Raw genomic sequence first — 21,545 nt, forward strand, 5'->3', positions numbered from 1 at the left:
TGCACAAGACGGTGGGGTTTTGCTTTCGAACCGCTTTTCACAAACTTTCTATTATAATTGATCAATCTCAGTGTCCAGGCAAAAAAAATTCAAGGGTATTCCCAAAATTCGCTGCTGGTTGCTCTGCAAATCATGCCATGAACATGGCAAGACGTTCTGATTTTTTTGTTTTGTATATGGCATGAAAATCCTCTATCAAGGATTCATGGGTGGTTATTTTTGAACCCATTAAAATTGTAATTGACGCCCTTGAATAAAGAATTAATGGGCATGGAAGTAGAGAAAATTTGACATTGACCATGATTCTTGCCATAAGTTACCCACGAATAAGGAATTTATGGGCATGGAAGTAGAGAGAATTTGACATTGACCGCGATTCATGCCCATGAGTTACTCATGAACATGTCAAGGCTCTAAACTAAACGCATGACAAAAATTAGCATGCATATTCATGTGTGAGCATGAACAACCCATCAAATATTCTCAAATTCACGAAAATTCATGCCCGTTGCTAGCGAAAATAGGGCATGTTCTTGGCATGTTCATGGCAAGATCTTGGCATGTTCATGGGCATGACTCATGCCTAAATTTTATATTCACTTATTTCGTCCAACAAGCTTCATCCAGGGGCGAGCTGGAATAAATAGCATTCCTAATGAAAGTACTGAAAAGCTGGGGGAATAATGAATACTCTTGGTTTAATTCACTATAGAATACATAAAATATACAATAAAGACAAAGATCAAAATATTGAGAATACTGTTCAACGGAAAAGGAAAATAAAATGCAGAGGAATTCAAGCAATTTGTTTAACATCCAAATACTGTAAGGCCTTTTATAGAGGGCGGACTTCATCATTCGTTCTTGTCCTGGAGGCACCTCTGCTCATACCAGTAGCGTTGCCATGCAGAGGACGAGGACGAAGAGAACCAAGATGAGAATGGAAGGGAAGATAAAAAAAAAAGGAAATAAAAGGAATTGGAACGAAGTGGAAATAAGGGTACGTGGATATTCGGGTGCGTTTTCAGCCATTTAGTTAAGGCTCGAGTTGCATTTTCAGCCATTTTGGTTGATTGATTGCTACTGATGGCCCTCAATTTCATAAATATCTAGTTTAAGAAAGGGTGTGTTTTCAAAAGTTTCTTGAAAAAGTGCAAACATTTCATCCAAAAATGGGTATAATTTCGAGTCTGTTTTTCGTCAAATTTGGTTTTGAAGTCTTTGTAGTTTTGCAGAGTCCTACCCTTACATCCCCACACAAACCAAAGTTCGACAAGAACACTTTTCCCTATTAAGAGTGCACCTTTAAAGAATAAGCAGAAAAACTACATTCCTAAGCGTGCACCTTGAAAGAATCCAGGACAAGAACTCTTTCCCTATAAGAGTGCACCTTCAAAGAAAAGCACAAGAACTCTTTTCCCAAAGAGGGCACCTTGAAAGAATAAGGACAAGAACTTTTTCCCAAAGAGTGCAGCTTTAAAGAATTAGCACAAGAACTCTTTTCTCTAAGAGTACACCTTTAAAGAATCCAGGACAAGAACTCTTTTCCCGAAGAGTGCACCGGTTGAGGACCGGGGCGGAGGAGCCCTTTTTAGCGTTAGCTTTGGATATTTAATTATTTTCTTTCTTTTCCACCCAACTTAACCGGGTGAAAATCAATAAAAAAGGACAAGAACTCTTTTCCCTAGGAGTGCACCTTTAAAAAATAAAGACAAGAACTCTTTTCTACTTTATACCTCATATCCGGAACACTCTACTGGATATTACTTCCGTTTGTGGTTCAATTTCGACGTTAAACTTCAAGGACGGTGATCGAAGGTCAGTCATGTGTTACCTTAACTTACACAAACATTTGTCATCATTGCGCATTCAGTTGAAGTAGGCCTAAATGAAAATTTGTTTTACAGCTCACGCGCACTTTTTATTGCAATTATTGATGTGTGGTTTACCGGGGTGGTTTACAAGTACACGAATTCAACAACAGGGAATACTGACAGTTTTGTCACCGTTGGCGTATATTACCAGTCGTTCAATTACACAAAGTAAGCATAAATATTCTTTGTTATGTTCTTTGTAATGTTCCAATTTAAATATGAACATATTAACGCGACTGCTTGTGAAAGACTACTTTCATTTTGTTACGAGTCGCACTTGACTCAAGGCCAAAATCACCTTTTACCCGAACTCACACGAATGCACAACACAAATACACTGTTTGGTTAAGCTAACAAAATCTAAGTCTTTAATTGAAAGCAAGTTTCGTTTGGTACAATATAATGACTACAAATGCACATAATACATTAATCAAATATAATCACTCTTTATCTATTTTGTACTTAGCCAGCATTCTTCTTCTTGGTGATCATAAAGTTCTTGTAATGTTCTGGACGACTGATGTAATATATCCCTATTCACTTGTCCTGCGACAATCAGCGAAGTCCTTTGTACACTTGCATTGATAACTCCTTGCGTATAAAAACCTTACACGAAAATGGTGTTCTCCAAACACGTTTACAACTCCTTGCGCAATTCTCCTATACTAAACTCCTTGCGCCGTCCTCCTATGCTAAACTCCTTGCGCCGTCCTCCTATGCTAAACTCCTTGCGCAGTTCTCCAAATTTAACTCCTTGCGCTGCTTTCTCCAAACTTGGTGCTATTTCCACCTTTCACACAATATCTTCAGGAAGCAGGACTGCGATGCAGTTGTCCCCACTTATTTTGACAGTTGCGTTGAATCAAAATACCAGACTTCAGCAAGTCGACAGAAGAATATATTTCCTTTCTTGGAAGAATAACGTTCTTTGACGTATTCTAGATCTTCTCCGACAACCCTGGTAAATAGTACTAGTAGTACTTTGACTACACAAAATATTTCTGGTTTGTAATTTCCTTTCTTTCAAGGAATTGGACTGTAAGCATAGCCCAGATCAACACTATCAACTGTGACAATAATTGTGTTTACATTTCTTATATATCAAGCATGGGAAAAACCCCATTCTATTATGGGCCATTTACTACCTTCACATTATGCTCAATCTGGGAAATTCCAAAGTCTTAATTATAACATAAACCTTTCACATGACATCACTTCCTGAGGGGAAATCCCATTACATCACTTCCTGAGGGGAAATCCCATTACATCATTTTCAGGGGGTTTTCAAATATTCCAAATTAGATATGATTCAACTTGTTTTGCTCAATTTGAGAGGGGAATTCCCCTAAAATGTCATCACTCATGTAACTTTGTAAACAAAGATAAATCATCAAATTAAATTACTCAGGGCACATCACAATCTATATATTCAATTAATAGGCGGGACCTATAATAGGTCCTTGAGGAATACTTCATTTGAATTTACCATCGATCGATTTCAGCGAATTTCAATATATGTGTTTTAAACACAGCCATATGTGATGCGATCAAGTAAAATCAGTCGGAACTCGGAAATATTAAATTTTCAGTTTGTTATAGTATAGTAAAAAGCATTTACAAAGCTGTAGTTTGCAGAAAACCCATTGAATTGAACAACCAGTTGAGATATGAGAAATTAAAGAGTGGCCAAAACAAGAGTAAATAAAAGGAAATATTTCCTTTGTTTTGCTATATCTCAAACTCAATATTTCCGAGTTCCGACTGATTTTGCTTGATCGCATCACATAATATGTGAACATCAACAAAATTTGCTTTGAGTTCATGAGTGGTACCGTATATGGCATATATATTTATACAAAAACATTTAATATGATAAAATTGCAAAAACATTATGCTGTTTGCAGTGTGAATGAAGTAAATTAACGATTTTTATTTTGAATTTTATCTTTTTAAACATTTCCACTTACAAATTTCTACTTAGGCCTACAAACCATGAACTGCTATACTGTGCAATAGCTTGTCCCCGGGAGCTTGTCGAGGTCTGGAATGTTTCCGTAATTATTATGACTTTTATACGTTGATGTATTACTACATTATGTTACCTCTATAATATAGGCCTACGCAATTTTTTGGCACATCAAAAGGGTCAAGATATTTTGGCACCGCCAAAGGGGTTGGGGCAAGAGATATTTGGCAGACTATTTTGTGAATTCACCACCCCGAGGGTACACATAATTATTACACAGCCCCTGAGTCTTTTACACAAAATTCCAATCCCAACAGATTCGCCGATATTTTAACTTTTTGTTTATACAAACGTTGTCTGACTTTTGGATCCTCCCCCCATCCGGCTCCAAAAGGACTTTCACTTTTATAGAACGTCAAATAGAACATCAAATATTATTGGTGGGTACGGTTCCCCCGGAATTTTGAGGTGGTGGGTCTTTGGAAGCTGACGGCGTACCGGTAAAAGGGGAGCTGCGAACAGTCAAAATCAAGGGTCTTTCTTGGTTTTTTGGTTGAAAATCGCCTGAAAAAAACAGAAATATGAGGAATGAGAAATTTTTGGGTCTTTTAGAGCTGAAATGATCAAAATCAAGGGTCTTTCGGAGTTTTGAAATCCAAAAAGGGGGTCTTTCCGGGGAAACATGCCCGTATGGTCATTTGTGTTGAGTGCCCCCCCGGGAGAACGCCATCGCGATCGAACTTTTTAACTGGGACTTAGCTTTTTAGTATCAAGACTTCGTTGAAGATTTGGGGTAATACAACTTAAGGAATAAAGCTATTACCTATAATATAGTCAATGAAATCTTGACAGGAAGAATTATTTCTTGGGACTGATAGTAATTATTTGTTGATTTGGTGAACTTGACATTATACATGTGGTATAATATAAACTTCAAGTCACGAGGAAGTATATAGGGTGAGTTTGGGGTCACATCACACCGGGCGCTGACACAGTGCGTTGTATACAAGGCGTAAGTCGCTTGCAGATACAATGGTGTAAGTCAATTGTTTTCATTATCGTTTCAGTGAATCTCCAATTGACTTCATTAGATCTATTCGTATAGGACACAAAATCTTTTAAGGTAGGTTACTGTTTATCTGTACATACACTTCTAGTGCCCGTTTCTATTCATCGTTATGTATTCTTCTCCCGTGCATTATTTTCGCGAACTACCCTTCACAGCCCAAATTATATAAACCTGCACGCTAAACAATGCATTATCTAAAACCTGCACGCTAAACAATAGATTCTAGATAATACGTGCACGCTCAAATACTAGAAATACTACTTTCACATAACCATAAAGTAGAGTTAGGTGGCGCTTTAGACACAGAGATCACATAACTATATAATTGTCTGTTCGATATATATACCAACAAAAAAGTACAAATATACATTCTGTGGTGTTAAAATGGTATAGTTACAAACGGTGTTCTATAATAGTGTACAATTACCGAATAAGGTGCAACTCGCTAGACTTGAGTCCAGTCCTCGTTTACGGAGTTTAGGATTAGGGTTTAGGGTTGGGATAGGGCAGTCTTGTAATAAGACTAGTAGAGTTGCACCCTTGCAAATATCATTGTCATACATTATGATTAATGACCTCAAATAAATCAAACATCAAATGAGAATAATCGAGCTTCTATTAATTAAAAGGGCCAAAAACAGGTGGATCATAATTATACAAGATGACACCATTGCAAAATATTCAGCATTTTACAAATGAAATACATGTAGGCCTATATCTAAAATAACATAGCCGGGCCAGGAAACACACACTAGCGCATAATATCATGATCATGCTTTATAATACCATAGGCCTTCAAACACATGTGTTTGAAGGCCTATGATAATACTGAACAAATTGTTAAATCCCAATGTCGTGTGTTTTAATATAAGTAGTTCAAATTATAGAGCTATAAAGTCCAGTTGATATTCACCGTAGTACTAGTCTGACATCTAAATCGATCGTTTCCAACTGGTTCAGTGCTCTCTGTGTTCGAAACCACAATATTAAATGATCACAACATAAAGTCAAGTCAATTAAACCATGCGTGAATAAGTTACCTAAGTATGACGTATGGCGCAATCGATACCATTGATTTAATACAGGGATTGATTTTCTTTACCAGTTAAATGCTACGTAGCTGGTCAATGTCCTGACGGTGTTTTTAAAATGTAAGATATTTTCCCTAATATTAAAACTAATATAATGAATGCAGCAATTAATATTGCCTATTGTTTTAATAGGCCTACACTCAAAGTGTATGACGGATAATGTACTCGTGCAAATGCATTCGTCAAGATAATTGCACTTGCCATGGAGTTATTGCATTTAGCTTTCGAGCCTATCGGCTCTCAAGCTAAATGCAATAACTCCACGGCGCGTGCGATTATCTTGACGAATGCATTGCACTCAGTTCATTATCCTTATCTTAATACATGTAAGCTTTTAAGCGTACATATATCAAAAAATATGTTAATATATATTAAGAAGTAGATTAAGTATCACAGACAGCTATACAGTGCTCGATACCAATAAATGGTAGAGCTAGTTTAAAATATAAACACAGATTTTATAACATTTCACTACACGGTGTTTCACGCAAAGGCGATCTTCAGGTGAATAAATGAAAAAATCATCGTGTTTTTCATTTATTCACCTGAAGATCGCGATTGCGTGAAACACCGTGTAATGAAATGTTATAAAATCTGTGTTTATATTAAAATATGTTTAACATATAAAACAAGCTGTTAATAGCAAGAAACTTGTTTCAGCGGCGGAGTCTGATGCACATACATGTAAGTCATGTAATATAGCAGGTTGTATCCGTGAACATTGGTGAAAGCTTATTTAAACTGTTGCGATTTGGTAGTTCACAGCATCTTGCGAATGGTAGTGAGTTTTGGTCATTTCATAGCGAGTGTGTAGAAGAATTCAAATATCACAGACATACTCTTGTAGGTCCTGTGGTTCTTGAGTTATGCTGTAAAGAAAGCTGAAACAACAACACTTTTGTAAAATGTAGTCGTACATCCAAGCAAGTTTTGTACAATGAACTTTATGAGCAAAATATAAAGTGTTATTTTTCAATAATAGGCCTATATTGATTTAGATAATGAAAATTGATTTTTTTTTGCTGTCGACCAACAATACCTATAACCGGGACCTATAATATAGTCTACACTGTAAAAAATAACAGTGAAATTTACAGTAAAATACTGTAAAAAAGGCTAATTATTTACAGTATTTGGCTGTAATTGATAAAAACAGGCAAATACTGTATTTTCTAGTTTAAATTATCTAGGCCTATCAAAGCTGAAATTAAAATTGGAGTTATAGGCTAATTCAACGTTTAAGCAATATCAATATCATCACTACACTGTAAGAATGGTCACTTATACGATTAAGTACTAAATATCGCGTGACTAAATTTTACAGTAAAAGTGTGTGCAGCCAATCTGCCAACCAAAACCTGTAAAATTTACAGTATCCTGTAAAAAGATGAATTTTACAGGTTTCAACTGTATTTTCTTGACAGGAAACTGTAAATTTTACAGTTAGGCGATGTAAAAAAACTGTTCTATGGGAAGGGTGGACTTTTGAAGTCAGTCAGCATTTTTTATCCTAAACACATTCTCAAGCTCTAAAATAACTCGCCACCTATTTTACAGCATTTTGAGTGTGTTCATTTTTACAGGATACTGTAAATTTTACAGGCTTTTGTTGGCAGATTGGCTGCACACACTTTTAATGTAAAATTTACAAGATTTTTTTTACAGTGTACCCTTAATTAAAGCGCTAAAGCGTTTTAAAATGGCATGATACATCACGGTAGGAATGAGATTGCTGATTAAATAGTAAAAATTAACAACTAATTATATTACATCCGTATTACAAGCTATATTTTACATCATACAGTCATGAATGTTTCCTAAACTAAAACAGTTATATTTTCCGGTTATTTTCAATTCACCATATATTAATTGTGATAACCAAGCTATAAAAGCGTAGGTTTACTCGTAGAAATAATAATAATTTAACTCTTATGATGGTATAAGCGAGCGCGGGCCCCCACCCCATTGGCTACGCTATGTAGACAATACTGTCGGGTTTGCCATGCAATCTTCACAAAATTGCCGCATTTCAGGATTGCCTGGATGATCCTGCACACCTAAGGACATTCCAACGGAGTCACTTCAGGACGTTTGTACTAATTTAGGTCCAAGCGGTCCATCTCTCACCGGGTCTTTCGTCTCTCACCAAATGACCCAATATTTGTTTGACCTTTTGCCGTAAGCTACGCCTATATCCATTTCATATTGAAGTTCCCCCGCCCCCCAAATAGGCGTAGATCAGAGGGAGGGATAAATCCCCCAATATTTTGACAGGGTGGATGGTCCATAAAATCACCCCCCCCCCCATGTTGACGCCTGTAAGTGGGTTTCTGACCAAATTAGCTCAAATTAACCTCATAATTGGCCATAACGTAATTCCAATTTGGCGATATTTTTTGCTAAACTAATAAATCTGCAAGAAATTTTTTGTACATAAACATTATGTGGCCAGAGGTTTCCAGTGTATATAAAATCACAACTTTTTCTTGTAAAAATGGGGAGGGATGCGGCTGTGGATCACGAATGCCCCAGGGGGCAATATGAAAGTGACGTACCTGTGCCTACCGGAGTACGATAGGGGTCTATCGGTGGAGATTTTTGTCAAAAAATGTCATTCAGTGGCGGCTCCAAGAAAATGGGGGTCATTATGTGTGGAAATGCTTAGAATTGGGTGTCATTGACCGTGAAAAATAACTTTCTGGCAAAAAACAGAGACAAAAATTTGCAAAAATTGTAGACAATTTGCGCGCGCGAAGCGCTCAAAAAGTTGCCTCTTTTGGTGTCAATTTCTAACAAAAAAAGGGGGTCATTGGGTGTAAGCTAATTAAAAAGTGGGTCATCGGGTGGCAGATTTACCTCAAAAATGGGGGTCTATTGACACTGAGGCACATGACGCGTACCAATATGTGGGAGTGCCCCCCGAGTTTTAACTATTTTACCAAAACCAAAATATAATCCGTTCAAAATGTTTTAAAAACGTTTTGTGTTTACTGGGTGTAGGCCTACATGTGGCTGCAACATGTAAACAACAACATCACGAGTTCCTTACTATGATTATACAGGAAAGCAGACGTAAGCAATTAATCCAATCACATGATCCTGATTCTGTGTTTATTTAGGATCTAATTATTCAGTGTGAAAACCTGGTGTAGGCATACTCGTCTCAGGTGAAAATGTCCCGCATACTATAATACATATAGGTCTATATCAGCAAAAAGCGGAAATTTACGTAATTTGGGTGGGGTTTGCCTCAAAACTGGGGGAGGGAAACTGGGGGGGAAGAAAAACACCCCCCCCAGGTAAGTGTTGCATCGAAAAGTACGAATTAGGTCTTACCGTCTTGCCATCATTGCTTTGGGTCCAAAATCTTAAGGTGGATCGGAGGGCAGCATGACCTAGCGGTGATGCACTACCGTAAAACATCGTCTACAAGCATAGGCCTATAGAGTGTTTTGATGAAAGTTAAATTAACACGAAACAGCTGTAAATATGCCAATACAATAGATTGGTCTTACAATATACTTGTTTGTATGCTTGTATCGGTAATTTATTTGCTCAAACTCCATAATGTTTTAATTTTGTCGATGGATGGCGCTGGATGAATTTAGCTTTCATCAAAAGCACTCTATATGCTGGTAGACGAGGTTTTACGGTAGATTGAGACAAACTGAAGCTATAACTCACAAGAGGAATGGTATAGGTTCTATAAATGAGATCTCAAGGCTAACTTGTCATTTCCACTTATGTGCAAAATTTTTCTCGGGGGGCAAAACGCCCAAATCTTTTGTTTCGATTCATTTTTGGCCTTAACTCAAGAACCACAAGGCAAATGGAAGTGTAAGGGGTCTGCCAAAAATCGCTTGCCTCCCTCCCCCCTTTTGACCATAGGCCTAACAAAAAAGCTTTACGCCCCCCCCCTTTTTGACGTGCCAAAAAACCTTTACCCCCCCCCCCTTGAGGTGCCCCCCCCCCCATTTACACACTAAGATTTTGGGAAACCCGAATTTCAAACTTTAAATTGTCTTATCATTATAATGCGAGCGCAGCGAGCAGGAAATGTCGCATATTTGAACGTGTTCCAAATGTTTTCTTACATATTTTTAGGGCGTAATATAGAAACGGTGCCCAAAATATCTGTGCCAAATTCGCTTGCCGCCCCCTTTCGACCTGCCAAAAATCGCTTGAACCCCGCCCCATTCGACCTGCCAAAAATGCTTGCCCCCTCCTTTTTGTCCTGCCAAAAAATCTTTGCTCCCCCTATAATTCACCACCCCGGGGTACACATAATTATTGCACCACCCCTAAATACGATTATGGCTTCCGTGTCTCATTTGCTATAAGTTTAATGTATTAATATTACGAAATATACTGCAGTTTTTAAACTGGAAAAATGTGGCTCCTGCCTCCTGTCATCCCCACTCGCTTTAAAAGCGCTTTTGGTAAAGAAGCAGTAAAAGCTGTGAGCTCTAAAAGTGCATAGTTTTAATTTAATTAATTTTGAAAGTAGTTTTTCGTACTTAATTTAAAAAAATCTATTTTGAAGGGTATAACAGAAGACTTTTATATGAAGAAATGTGAAGAAAATGGGGAACGAACACTTTTGAGCAAATATCGCCATCTCCCTGGTGTAATAAATATTATTAGATTCTTAAGGGAGTACTACACCCATTGCATTTTTTTTTGCATTTTTTTTCTTTTTGTGAAGAAATGAGAAAAAATTGGACAAAGTGGTATGCAAAATGAAGGGGCAAATCTTCTCGTTCTATTGGTGGTATCGGTATCAATGCAGCTTACATGCTTTTAACGGTAGAAGCCAAACATTGGTACATCATTTTTTTTGCATACCACTTTGTCCAATTTTGTTTCTCATTTCTTCACAAAATGCAAAAAAAAAAAAAAAAAAATGCAATGTGTGTAGTACCCCCTTAAGACAGTGACAACCATGGTAGAAGCGCTTCTTTCATTACAGAGTCTGTTGAACTTCCTACAATATAAGATTCTTTAACAATTTGTGTAAAAGTTGATAATGTGAAAACACGATGTTGAAATTGAAAAACAAGCATATGTCATTTACTTAAAGGCCACATTCAGTGATACCAAGTGTAAAAAAAATGTGTATAAATTGCTTAAAATATTGTCTTTTTTTAATAGGTATATTTCTAAAATGAAAATTTGATTCGGCTTACAAACGGGCTATGTTCGCACATAATTATGCTATACTAATTATATAGAAAGGGGCCAACCCTGAATTTGGATGATTTTTACGATTTTCTGAACGAGCAAATGGCTTAATGGATTTTTAAGGTCAACGTGGTCAAAATTGAGCCTTGTATAACTGTTTTGACATGTTTAAGTATCAAATTGTATCAGATTATATTCATGATATTCCAACATGTTTCGTAACATTCGGTTAAAATGTTACACAACGATGTTATACAACAGTTTACTTAACAATAAACCTGAGCCATGCATTATCGAGCAAAAAAGTCATTTTCCGTTAAATGATCGACAAAATATTAATTTATTTTGCATATGTTGTTGTTGTTGTACTTATGTCTTCAGTATAAATAATTATTGTATTATAATATAAGAGCGTACCTACCATGAACGACGATTTCAGAATACATAATATTATTTGATAAGTCACACGTTTATATAAATCACAATATTATTTTTTTTTATCCCAGTTTAAAATGAAAGAGCTCGGAAACAATTACGCAACGATTGGCATTTTTTCACAATTATTGCCCTCCTAAAATACCCCCTCCCTTTCAAATAAAAAAATAATCGCGGTGCCGCCACATATACCGTAAAAACTCGATAGTTAGCATACTAGTATGTGCTTACTATCGTGCGCTTTTGAAAACATGAAATTGTACCAAAGTCAGGCGCCTTTATACCAACTGAGCTAATGGGATTGAGACACAATTTAGGCCCCATGACGCATGGGGGAAAATGGGAGATCACACAAAAACAGCCAGATTTTCTAAAATAACGACAAAATCTGTTAAAACAGGCTGCTGAATTCTGCAAAATTGTGAAAAATGAGGAGAAATGCTGCTAAATATGTGTGATTTACCATTTTCCCCCATGTGACATAGGGCCTCAATTTGTAGGTTTATATCACACTATACACTGTATGTTCGTGTGTAATGTGTACCGTATCGATGATATGCTCAAAACCCTTTACACTTTTGTGGATGGGGCTCTTCATGTTTGCATGTTTCAAAAGCGCTCGTGAGCACATATGCTAAAAATCGAGTTTTTACGGTAAGCTCTGTTCTTTATCATTTCAGGCATATATACAACGTTGTTAATATACACTGTCATGGGTATTTGCTGCTGTAAACCACCAGATGATGATGAGGAAAATGCTGAGGGAAAACCGATAAAAGATGAAGACAAAACAGGTAGTATTATTTAATTAATGAATCAGAAACTACAGTCCCGGAATCCATGACCGTTATCGCATGCTTTCCCCCAGGTACTTCGGTTTTCCTACTGATTTCTAAAAATCGAACCTCTTCCCATATCCTTGTGCCGTCTTATTCAGTTCTCCAGTTCACAACAATTCCTTGAGATATGCACTTGCTGCCGGATTTTTCGGGTACCCTAGATTCGGGGTTCCTGGAGATAACCCCTAATACCGGGACTAGTTTTAAGTAAAAAATATGCCCCCATCGGGACCAGATATCTATATAAAAACATATAGGACTCTAAAATAATAGTTTTCGCCGGGAGTTTCGGTGAAAGTCCTCCCTAGTATAACTTGAGACCAAGTGCACATTATGACAATTATTGTACCAGAAATGACTTCAGGAAGTCAAAAAATCACATTTTTCAAAAATTCCAAAAAGTAAAATACATGGACATGGAACCAGAACATTTGATACCCCTTTGGAAACTAAAAGAGGTGAATTTGATATCCCTAGCGGGACTATAAGAGACTTTTGGAATATAATATCCCTAGAGAGAGTGTTTTTTTGTTTTTTTTTTTTTTTGATACCCCTAGTGGACGTGGGAGTCTCGAAACTAGCACTAGTGTCGCTTTTTTCGGATTGAGCATGGGTACCCGACCCGTGACTGAAAACCCTAAATATTGCTGAATATTTTTATCTTTACTTCATCAGGCAGCTATGGAACGGTGACAGAAAAGCAAACCCATGAAAACTTGGCAGAAGCAACAACAGAAAATGAAAAACTCAGTACATCACCTAAAGATGATGATGGTGTTCTTGAAGGACCAGAAGCAGCTACTGAGGCGACTCCTCTCCTAGAATCACCATCACCAGTTCCTGAAGAAAATGAGAAATCAGCCCTTCAAACAGGTAAAGCCTATGTTATATGTATATAGATTACACATTTGAGGGGAATCTACAAAAACATTTAAAGAGAGCAGATAATTCGGCGTAACTTCTAAGTCAACCATACCAACTGTTTCGTAGTTTCGTCCCCAGTGGCGTAGCTTCCGGGGGTAGGGGGCAAATACCCCCTGGCAAAATTGCCTATTTGGGCCCGCGCCCCCATAGGGCAAGGAAAAAAGAGGAAAAAGGAGGGAGAGAGAGGAAAAAGAGAGGAGAGAGAGGGGAGAGAGAGGGAGAGGAGGGGCAGAGAGATGGGGAATCCATACGATATGCAATACCATACGATTATTATCAATAAGCCTGGCAAAATTGTCTATTTGCCCCCCCAGTGCAGGGACATTTGGGTGGATTTGGGCCCTCGCCCCATACAGGCTTGCCCCCCCCCCCCCCTGGAAAAAATCCCAGCTACGCCGCTGTTCGTCCCGCGCCCATAAAAATGTATGCCGAAATCGGAAGATACCAATTTAAGTTAAAGCGAGTGGGTGGCAACCATGGCGGGATCCATATTTTCATAACCATGTTACTAAAAAACTGCAGAGTACTTCTTGATATAATTTACATTGATCATACAGTAAATGACTCAAGGAAGCCAATAATTGCATTTATATTTCCAAACGTCTTGTGATTCTTGAGTCAAAACGAAAGTTGTCGGCATTTTCCTCCTGCCGAGAAAAGTCATGCTCAGTGGGCGAAAAACAAAACCACTTATATCATGCATTCGGGAATCTCCTTAGAGCACATACCATTCCTCTTGTGTGTCGGCTTTATTTGTCTCAATATATGAGTGCAAACACCGCTAGGTCATTCTCCCCTCCGACCCACCTTAAGATTTGATTGCAATTAGAATTGAGCGTCTATATCCTATAATTAAAGTTACTCGTTTAGTTTTATTAACCTAAATACCAAAATTAGTTGACCATCGTTTGATATATTCCCATACAGAGGCAAGTGAAGCAGGTGAAGAAGCCGCCGTCAAAGACACCACACCAACAGATGGATCTGATATCAAGTTAGAAAAAGAACAGGAACTACCATCAACAGATACCACCACCGGACAAACAACTATGCCGCAGATCGAGGTCACAACATCTGAGGAGCCATCGGGAGCTTCTTCACAAACCACTCCAAAGCATTCGCGAGGAGCGAGTGTCAGCGAAAACGACCCGCTACCATCACCATCAGAGGAAGGCTTACAAGTGGCGCATGACGCGGATGGACACAAGAAGCGGAAATCGGTTGGACATAAGATTAAGAAAAAATTGAGCAAACTAGGACATAAAAGAAAGAGGAGCAGCAAAAGTACGAGTAGTACTGGCGGGGAGAGCAGTGATCACGGGGATAGTGGAATCCAGAGTGGTATGCACACGCTCTGATTCTTCCAAACGGTATTTGCACACAAATCATACACTTGAAGAAGAGGCGGTTTCTCAGGCCTGATACGATTTCTTGAAGAACGGTGGTCAATAAGACCGTTCAAACTAGTCCCACATATGGAGCAAATTGCTTTGCGCATTTTGAATTAGGCCCTCCCTGTTCATACTCATAGACGGCGGGCTGACCTGATTATTTTCGGGAGTGGCAATTTGTTTTTTACTACATGTATTAGACTGGTTCTACTTTGGAAAAATCGTGTTCCTAGCGGCAAGTTTACGTAAATGTTGGCAACCAGCTTATTTTTGTTAATTTGGGTATGCTGTTGTCTGCCAAGCAATATTTTGAGACCGTGACCCTAAAAAACCCAAATGACCCCATAGGATCGCATAGGGGGCAAAAATTAATTTTATTCCAATATAACACTCTCAAACATGCATGGATTCCAGAAATGTAATGTGTTATGGGGCACAGAAGTGTTAGTTATGTGATGGGGCCTTATACTGAGCACGTGTGATTGAAGGGGATTAGCCCCCCCGATTAAGGGTTTGCAGACCCGAGCCCGCACGACGTCATCATGTGTCTCATCATGCTCACTTTCAACTGTTATAATAATATTTTTGGTGCCCGATAAAATAATTATCTATATTAAGACAGTAGGCCTATATCTGTGTACTATCATAATAATTATTGATAAAAGATTATATTTTTAAAAACTTTGATATATAAAGCATAGGCCTAGATGCCTTCGGCTTTAATTTCTAAAAACGTGTAGGCCTATTTTATATTTGGCCACCAAAAGTTTGTGTATAAGGAGACCGCTCGCTTATAGGCTGGCCTTTTAATAATTATTCGCATTTTGAGCGCATTTCTTATATAAGTGGCCCAATAATGCAATAAATTAAAAAAGAGATTACGCATTCCGAATAATCGCAAACCACTTCGCACTTTTTTTCTCATTTGCGCCCGTGTCAATCTGGTTCTGAACACTCTCTAAATTCCTAAGATTAAAAAGTTAATCTATTCGATTGCGATAAGGGACAAATCCAAGCTTAGATTAAAAATCCTTAATCTAATCTGAATTAGATTACCATTTTTTAAATCTAATAGATTAAAATCCATTGGATTTAATTTTTAATTTTAATTTGGATTGGCCTTTGATTAGTGTCTATTTTAATCCAAGATTAATCCATGCCAAGATTTAAAAGTCAATCTTATGGATTTAAATTTTAATCTATAAGATTAAATAATGGTTATCTAATTCAGATTGGTTCAATTCTTAATCTATTAGATTAAGAATTTTTAATCTAAGCTTGGATTTGTCCCTCATTGCAATCAAATAGATTAACCTTTTTAATCTTAGGAAATTAGCTGAATTGCCACACCGTGCACCATTTTACCATGTTTACTATCATGTATGGAACACGTGAACTATTACATGCGTAGGCCTACATGGATAGAAATTTTGATTTGAAAGGCCCGCGCTAAGAAAAGGTCTATACTTTAATAATAATTATTATGTAAAAGGAAAGTTTTTGAAGTAGATAAAAATTGCTTTCAAAAGTGGGTTTCCTTATTTTTTTATCTACCCTGTACAATGAATAATAGCTTATCATAGGCCTGCACAAATAATATTTCCCAATCTACACCGCTCACAAAATAAAAGGATCAAAATCTGACAATCCTGATTTTACCTTCTTTCATTTTTGGTCTTTATGATGCTAATATTTTTCAGTGTCACCAGTACTTGGTACTACAAGTTTTTTTGTTGCATTACACTCATCAGATTAAGGTTAATAATGTTTTTGCAAAATACTAATAAATAAGTCCTTTAATTTATTTTGAGCAGTGTATGTTTACAACCATTAACATTTTGAACTTTTATATAACATGACCCTGTGGTCTTCTAGGTGGATATTATGTATTCAAGGCGAGTGGGATGCCAAGAGCTTTTTTTTCTTCCAATTTTAGCCTTAACTTTAAAAAAAAATGCAAAATGCAGTAGGCCTATATACTAGTAGGCCTACGTCACAGCAAGCAAACGTTTTACAGAAAGGGGTTAAATGTCGGGTGACATAAAGAGTATAGAAACGTAAATAACATTCATAAAACATTTTTGAAAACATGATGCAAAACATTTAACAGAATGTTATTAAACTATTGACAAAATATTTTGAAAAATGTTTGCCCAAAACATTTTACAATAACGTTTTAAAAACGTAGGCATATTCATGATCTTTATATAACCCGACATCTAGCCTAACCGTTTGCTGGGATAGGAAATGACGGCATTTAGCCTATATATCCATAGGTTTTGCGGTTCTTAAGACTAATTGTATTGAAAACGAACGTTTTGGGGGTTTCCCCCTCTAGAGAAACATCATGCACAATCGGAGAAAATGACACCGAATTTTTTCCTCATTTTTCAAGCTTTCTGTGATTTTACTAGTCAATAATTTAATAGTACAAAACAAAATTAAGAAAAAGAGAAAATATCCTGCCCGTAGAATAGGTTTTTTATCACCTAATTGAAATTTGTTTTTAACTGTAGGCCTACTCCATTTTATTTTAAGTAAGAAGTATGCTTGAATATGTTATTTCAATGTATTTAATATAACATAGTACATATCAACAACTTAATACCCCGTGTGTTAAATTCATGGGTCATATAAAAAGTTCATATGAAAAGTTCATGTACTCATTTTCAAATGTCACGCATGTACTCCTTTTCAATGTCCCGCTGCCCTTGAGTAAATATGTACTATTATTTTATCAAAAATGATAAAATCATGCATGCATGTGAGTGAATTTTCCTTGTTTGGCACACAAACGGCAGGGCAGTTGAACCAGAAAACATGAAACTTTTTTTTTTATTTGAACATAATGATGTTGAATATGCTTTCAACAAGTTTTTTTTTGCTCTTTTTTTTTGCCTTCTAACGAATATTTTCAATTTTTTGATGGAAAAAGAGGGTATAGGCCTAGCTAAAATTGATTTTCCAGTTACAGAACACTTTTTCTTGAAGGTTCCATATAATATAGAAGTCCGAAAGGGTGAGAACATTTTTATTCTGAGTGTACGGACCGATCAATATTGGAGAGCGAATTGGAGTTTGCATTCCCCCCAATAATGTTAATTTGTATTCCCCCTATTTACTTGAAATATCTACATTTAAATGCTGTATTAAATAGTCCTTTTTAAGGAAAAAAGTGTTTTACTATAACAAGGTTGTTTCCCCTTTCCAGTGGTGTAATATTCATCATAATCTGTGTAAACCCACATGCAGAACACTAATTCTTACTGGGGAATGGGTGGCAGTCCTAGAATTTTATATATCCCTGGCGTATCAGAGTCCGAGGGATAAAGATTTAAAAAAAACACCATGAGGTGGGTAGTTGGGAACCATTATGGGCCTGTGCTGCCGCGACAATTGCACACGAAGCGTGTAAACATTTTAAATTTTACACTATTCAGCCCAAAATAAGCGTGAAATTTTGAGTTTACCAGTGCAATTTTTAATTTTACACTACGAATTTTCTAAAGTCCCTATAGGCCCCACCCAGCAAAGACCACACTGCTAAAGGGGCATCTATGAACCATGAAAGCCGATTCAAGCCTTAGGGGCCTTTTATGGACCGACTCAATCTACTCATAGTTTTGATCTCAGTCCCAGCTGACAAAGTCTTGGTCTTGGACAGGTTAATCAAGGACTTCAACACAACAGTGTCTGCCTTTCTTTCCAAAGAAAGATTGAGTTTACAAATTATTGGCATACATTTGTTATTTATCTTGAGGGAGGGAGACAGATGTTTAAAACTGTCATTTTCTCAACTGTGTTTCTTGCCTAGACTACTACACACCACATGTAAGGTGCTGTGCAATAATTATGAGCCCTGGGGGAGGGTAAAATTGGGGGGGGCAAGAAATTTTTGGCGAGCCAAAAGGGGTGGGGGCAAGCAATTTTGGCAAGCCGAGAGGGGGGGGCAAGCGATTTTTGGCACAGTTCATGTGGCGCCTTTTAATAAAACGCTCTAAAAGGCTTAGGAAAACAGTATGGAAACGCTTAAATATGCAAATTTTCCTGCCCGCTGCCTCGCAACATACATCTAGACCATTTAAGGTTTGCAAATTGGGATTTTTGGCGGTCCGTGAGGGGGGAAAGTGATTTTTGGTGGGCCGAGAGGGGGGGGGCAAGCAATTTTTGGTGAGCCGTTTGGAAATTTCCCCCCCCCGGGGGGGGGGGGGCTCATAATTATTGCACAGCCCCTAATACACTTCTAGACTAATTTCTATTGCTGCCATCTACAGGTACAAGGCTGCCCAGTTACTTCAATAGTTAGAGTACATGCATCAGAACCACACATACAGTACACACACTGGTACTGGATTGGTACTGCCACATAGTAGCTCTGGGTACCTCTGGGGTTGGCAGCAATAGGAATCTGGTAGTGCAATTCAAAATAATTGAAGACACACAAACAAGAAGGAATGCTTGTAGAGTTCACATAGTAGCGAGCATAAGTTCCAGCTGTGACTCCATAGGATCTCATCACAAGTTTAGGACTTGAATCAGGGGTCCAAACCAGAACAGTATGAAATCTACTGGGTGTGAAAAACCATGAGTGTGGTGTGCATCTTCCTTATACAGCTTATTAAGGGTAGGCCTATACGATGTATCGTTGGTCGAAGCAGCAAAAAAAAGTAGTTCACAGCATCTTGCGAATGGTAGTGACTAGTGAGCTTTAGCAAAAATTGCATTGCTCAATTCATAGCGAGCGTGTAGAAGAATTCAAATATCACAGATATATTTTTGTAGGTCATGTGGTTCTTGAGTTATGTTGTAAAGAGGGCTGAAACAACAACACTTTTGTAAAACGTACATAACTCATTAACAACAATAAAGTTTTCAAAGTATATGATTTGCAGAATGAACTTTTGCAAAACACCAAAATGTTATTTTTCAATAACATATTGATTCAGATAATGATTTTTTTTGGGCTGCTTCGACCAATGATACCTCGTATACCCTTAAACACCAAAATTCACGTTATGGGGTAAATTAGTGTTAAATTGCATATTTTTGCATACTTTGTCCGCAATTTGTTCCGATCAAGTCATTTTTGCAGCAGGCAAGCGTGAAGAGAAAGAGGAAAGAGAAATAGTGGGGTCATAAAATTTTTGATGACCAGGCAAGCGTGAAAGCGAATCCATGGTAGTATATACCATTGAATAAGGCAATAAAAACAAATCAGTTCAATCTTTCGATCGGCCATCAATGCTTGATTGATCCTTATTATTTATCAAATCAATAAATTATTTTTAATTGTGATTACATATGAATCTATGCATGTAACAATAATTGATCAATACAAATTTACCAGTGATTCTGATTAATTAGTTGATAGTTCGTCAATTACAAGCATTGAAGCAGCACTGATGGCCGATCCGAAGATCAAACAATTTTGGTTCTGGTGCCTAAACTGGGCCACAGTGATGCACACTGGGAAAACAGACTTGCCTGACCCCGAAATAGGCCCCTGGTTCGAACCCTGGAAGTGCCATCACTTTGTGGGTTCAGGCAAGGACAATCTGTTGTAGATAACACTTTGTATATAAAGTAACTTTGTACATGTTTACTCAATATATATTTTAAGATTATTTTATTAAAAGAACTATTGTTATATACAAGAGAATTGCACAGACTAAAGTTTCTAATTGCATTTGATTGTCATGAATTTATACATCTTACAAGTCAACCTGTGGCTCCATTTTACCTTTTCTAAAAAGTCAGTTTTCCTTTTATAGTAAATATAAGAAATCAAATCAACAATAATGGAACATGAAAATTGGGCTAATCCAGTTGAAATCCACACTACCCCTGTGAAAGATTTAGCTTAAGTCTTCCACAGACACTGCAGAGTATGAGTTTTGAATAGAATAGACAATTGGGTAACTTCTATTTGAAATACTCACTTCAGTTGTGGAAAATGTAGGTGAAGCCATAATACAGTGGGAGTATAGGTTTCAAAATGATTAACCCTGACCAATTACATTTGAAAAACACACTCCCTGCATGGACGATAATTTCCAAAATCTTCCACAGGGGTAGTGTGGATTTCAAGTGGAATAGCCCATTGGGCTATTCCACTTGAAATTCATACAGCTATGGAAGACATGACCTTAATCTCCTACAATGAGGGTGTAGATTTCAAAAGGAGACACCCATTCAGGTAAATCCATTTGAAATTCTCCTTGTGTGTGAGATAAAGGATGAGTTCCACAGGGGGTATGGATTTCAACTGGAATAGTCCAATTGAAATCAACTTGAACAAAAAGAACCCACATCAGCAATTCAATAATTATAGTAACTTTTTAGGTATTGCCAAAAACGAAAGAACAATAAAAATATAGCTTAAAAATTCAGGGAACACAAAAAGTTTTGAAAACATTTGCAAAAGGTTAGGAAAGGTTGCCAGAACACAGGTAAATTTTGGGTTACAGGCTGTAACAAAATGATTGGTACCCATCAATGTTGATGTTTATTGAAACAGTTTATGACTTGTTATACAATATTATTCTACAAATTATTTGGATCTTATGTCGAATTTTGATGTGTCAATCTCATCCATTATCAATGCAAAGTGAACAGTGATGAGCACCAATTATTTTGATGCAGCTTGTATAAAGGTTATAATATTTTTCATAACATTTCAAAATGTTTTCATGACTTTTTAATAACCCAACATTAAATGTTATTAAAACATTTTTTACCCAAACCGAAAAAAGTTTTTTTACTAAAACATTTTTAC

At 37.1% G+C, this 21,545-nt stretch overlaps 1 protein-coding gene across 2 annotated transcripts; it reads left to right on the forward strand.

Annotated features, from left to right (window-relative positions):
- Positions 1-1,862: 1,862 nt before the first annotated feature.
- Positions 1,863-15,806, forward strand: LOC140162670 (uncharacterized). 2 transcript variants are annotated; one of them, XM_072185942.1, is made up of 5 exons: positions 1,866-2,042; positions 4,908-4,963; positions 12,297-12,410; positions 13,131-13,328; positions 14,307-15,806. In XM_072185942.1, the coding sequence occupies exons 3-5, from the start codon at positions 12,329-12,331 to the stop codon at positions 14,735-14,737; spliced, it is 711 nt and encodes a 236-aa protein (XP_072042043.1). In that variant the 5' UTR covers positions 1,866-2,042; positions 4,908-4,963; positions 12,297-12,328; the 3' UTR covers positions 14,738-15,806. The 2 variants fall into 2 exon arrangements, with proteins under 2 accessions (XP_072042042.1, XP_072042043.1); XM_072185941.1 differs by lacking the exon at positions 4,908-4,963 and having other exon boundaries at positions 1,863-2,042.
- The last annotated feature ends 5,739 nt before the right edge of the window (positions 15,807-21,545 follow it).

This window comes from Amphiura filiformis, chromosome 10 (genome assembly GCF_039555335.1).
Source record: "Amphiura filiformis chromosome 10, Afil_fr2py, whole genome shotgun sequence".
NCBI lineage: Eukaryota > Metazoa > Echinodermata > Ophiuroidea > Amphilepidida > Amphiuridae > Amphiura > Amphiura filiformis.

What these genes read in the sequence shown, in the direction of transcription:
- LOC140162670 (XM_072185941.1), top strand. Translation starts at nt 1,889, where the DNA reads ATGAAAATTTGTTTTACAGCTCACGCGCACTTTTTATTGCAATTATTG. An exon ending in CAGTCGTTCAATTACACAAA is followed by an intron (nt 2,043 to 12,296) that starts GTAAGCATAAAT and finishes TTATCATTTCAG; the next exon opens with GCATATATACAACGTTGTTA. An exon ending in AAAAGATGAAGACAAAACAG is followed by an intron (nt 12,411 to 13,130) that starts GTAGTATTATTT and finishes TTACTTCATCAG; the next exon opens with GCAGCTATGGAACGGTGACA.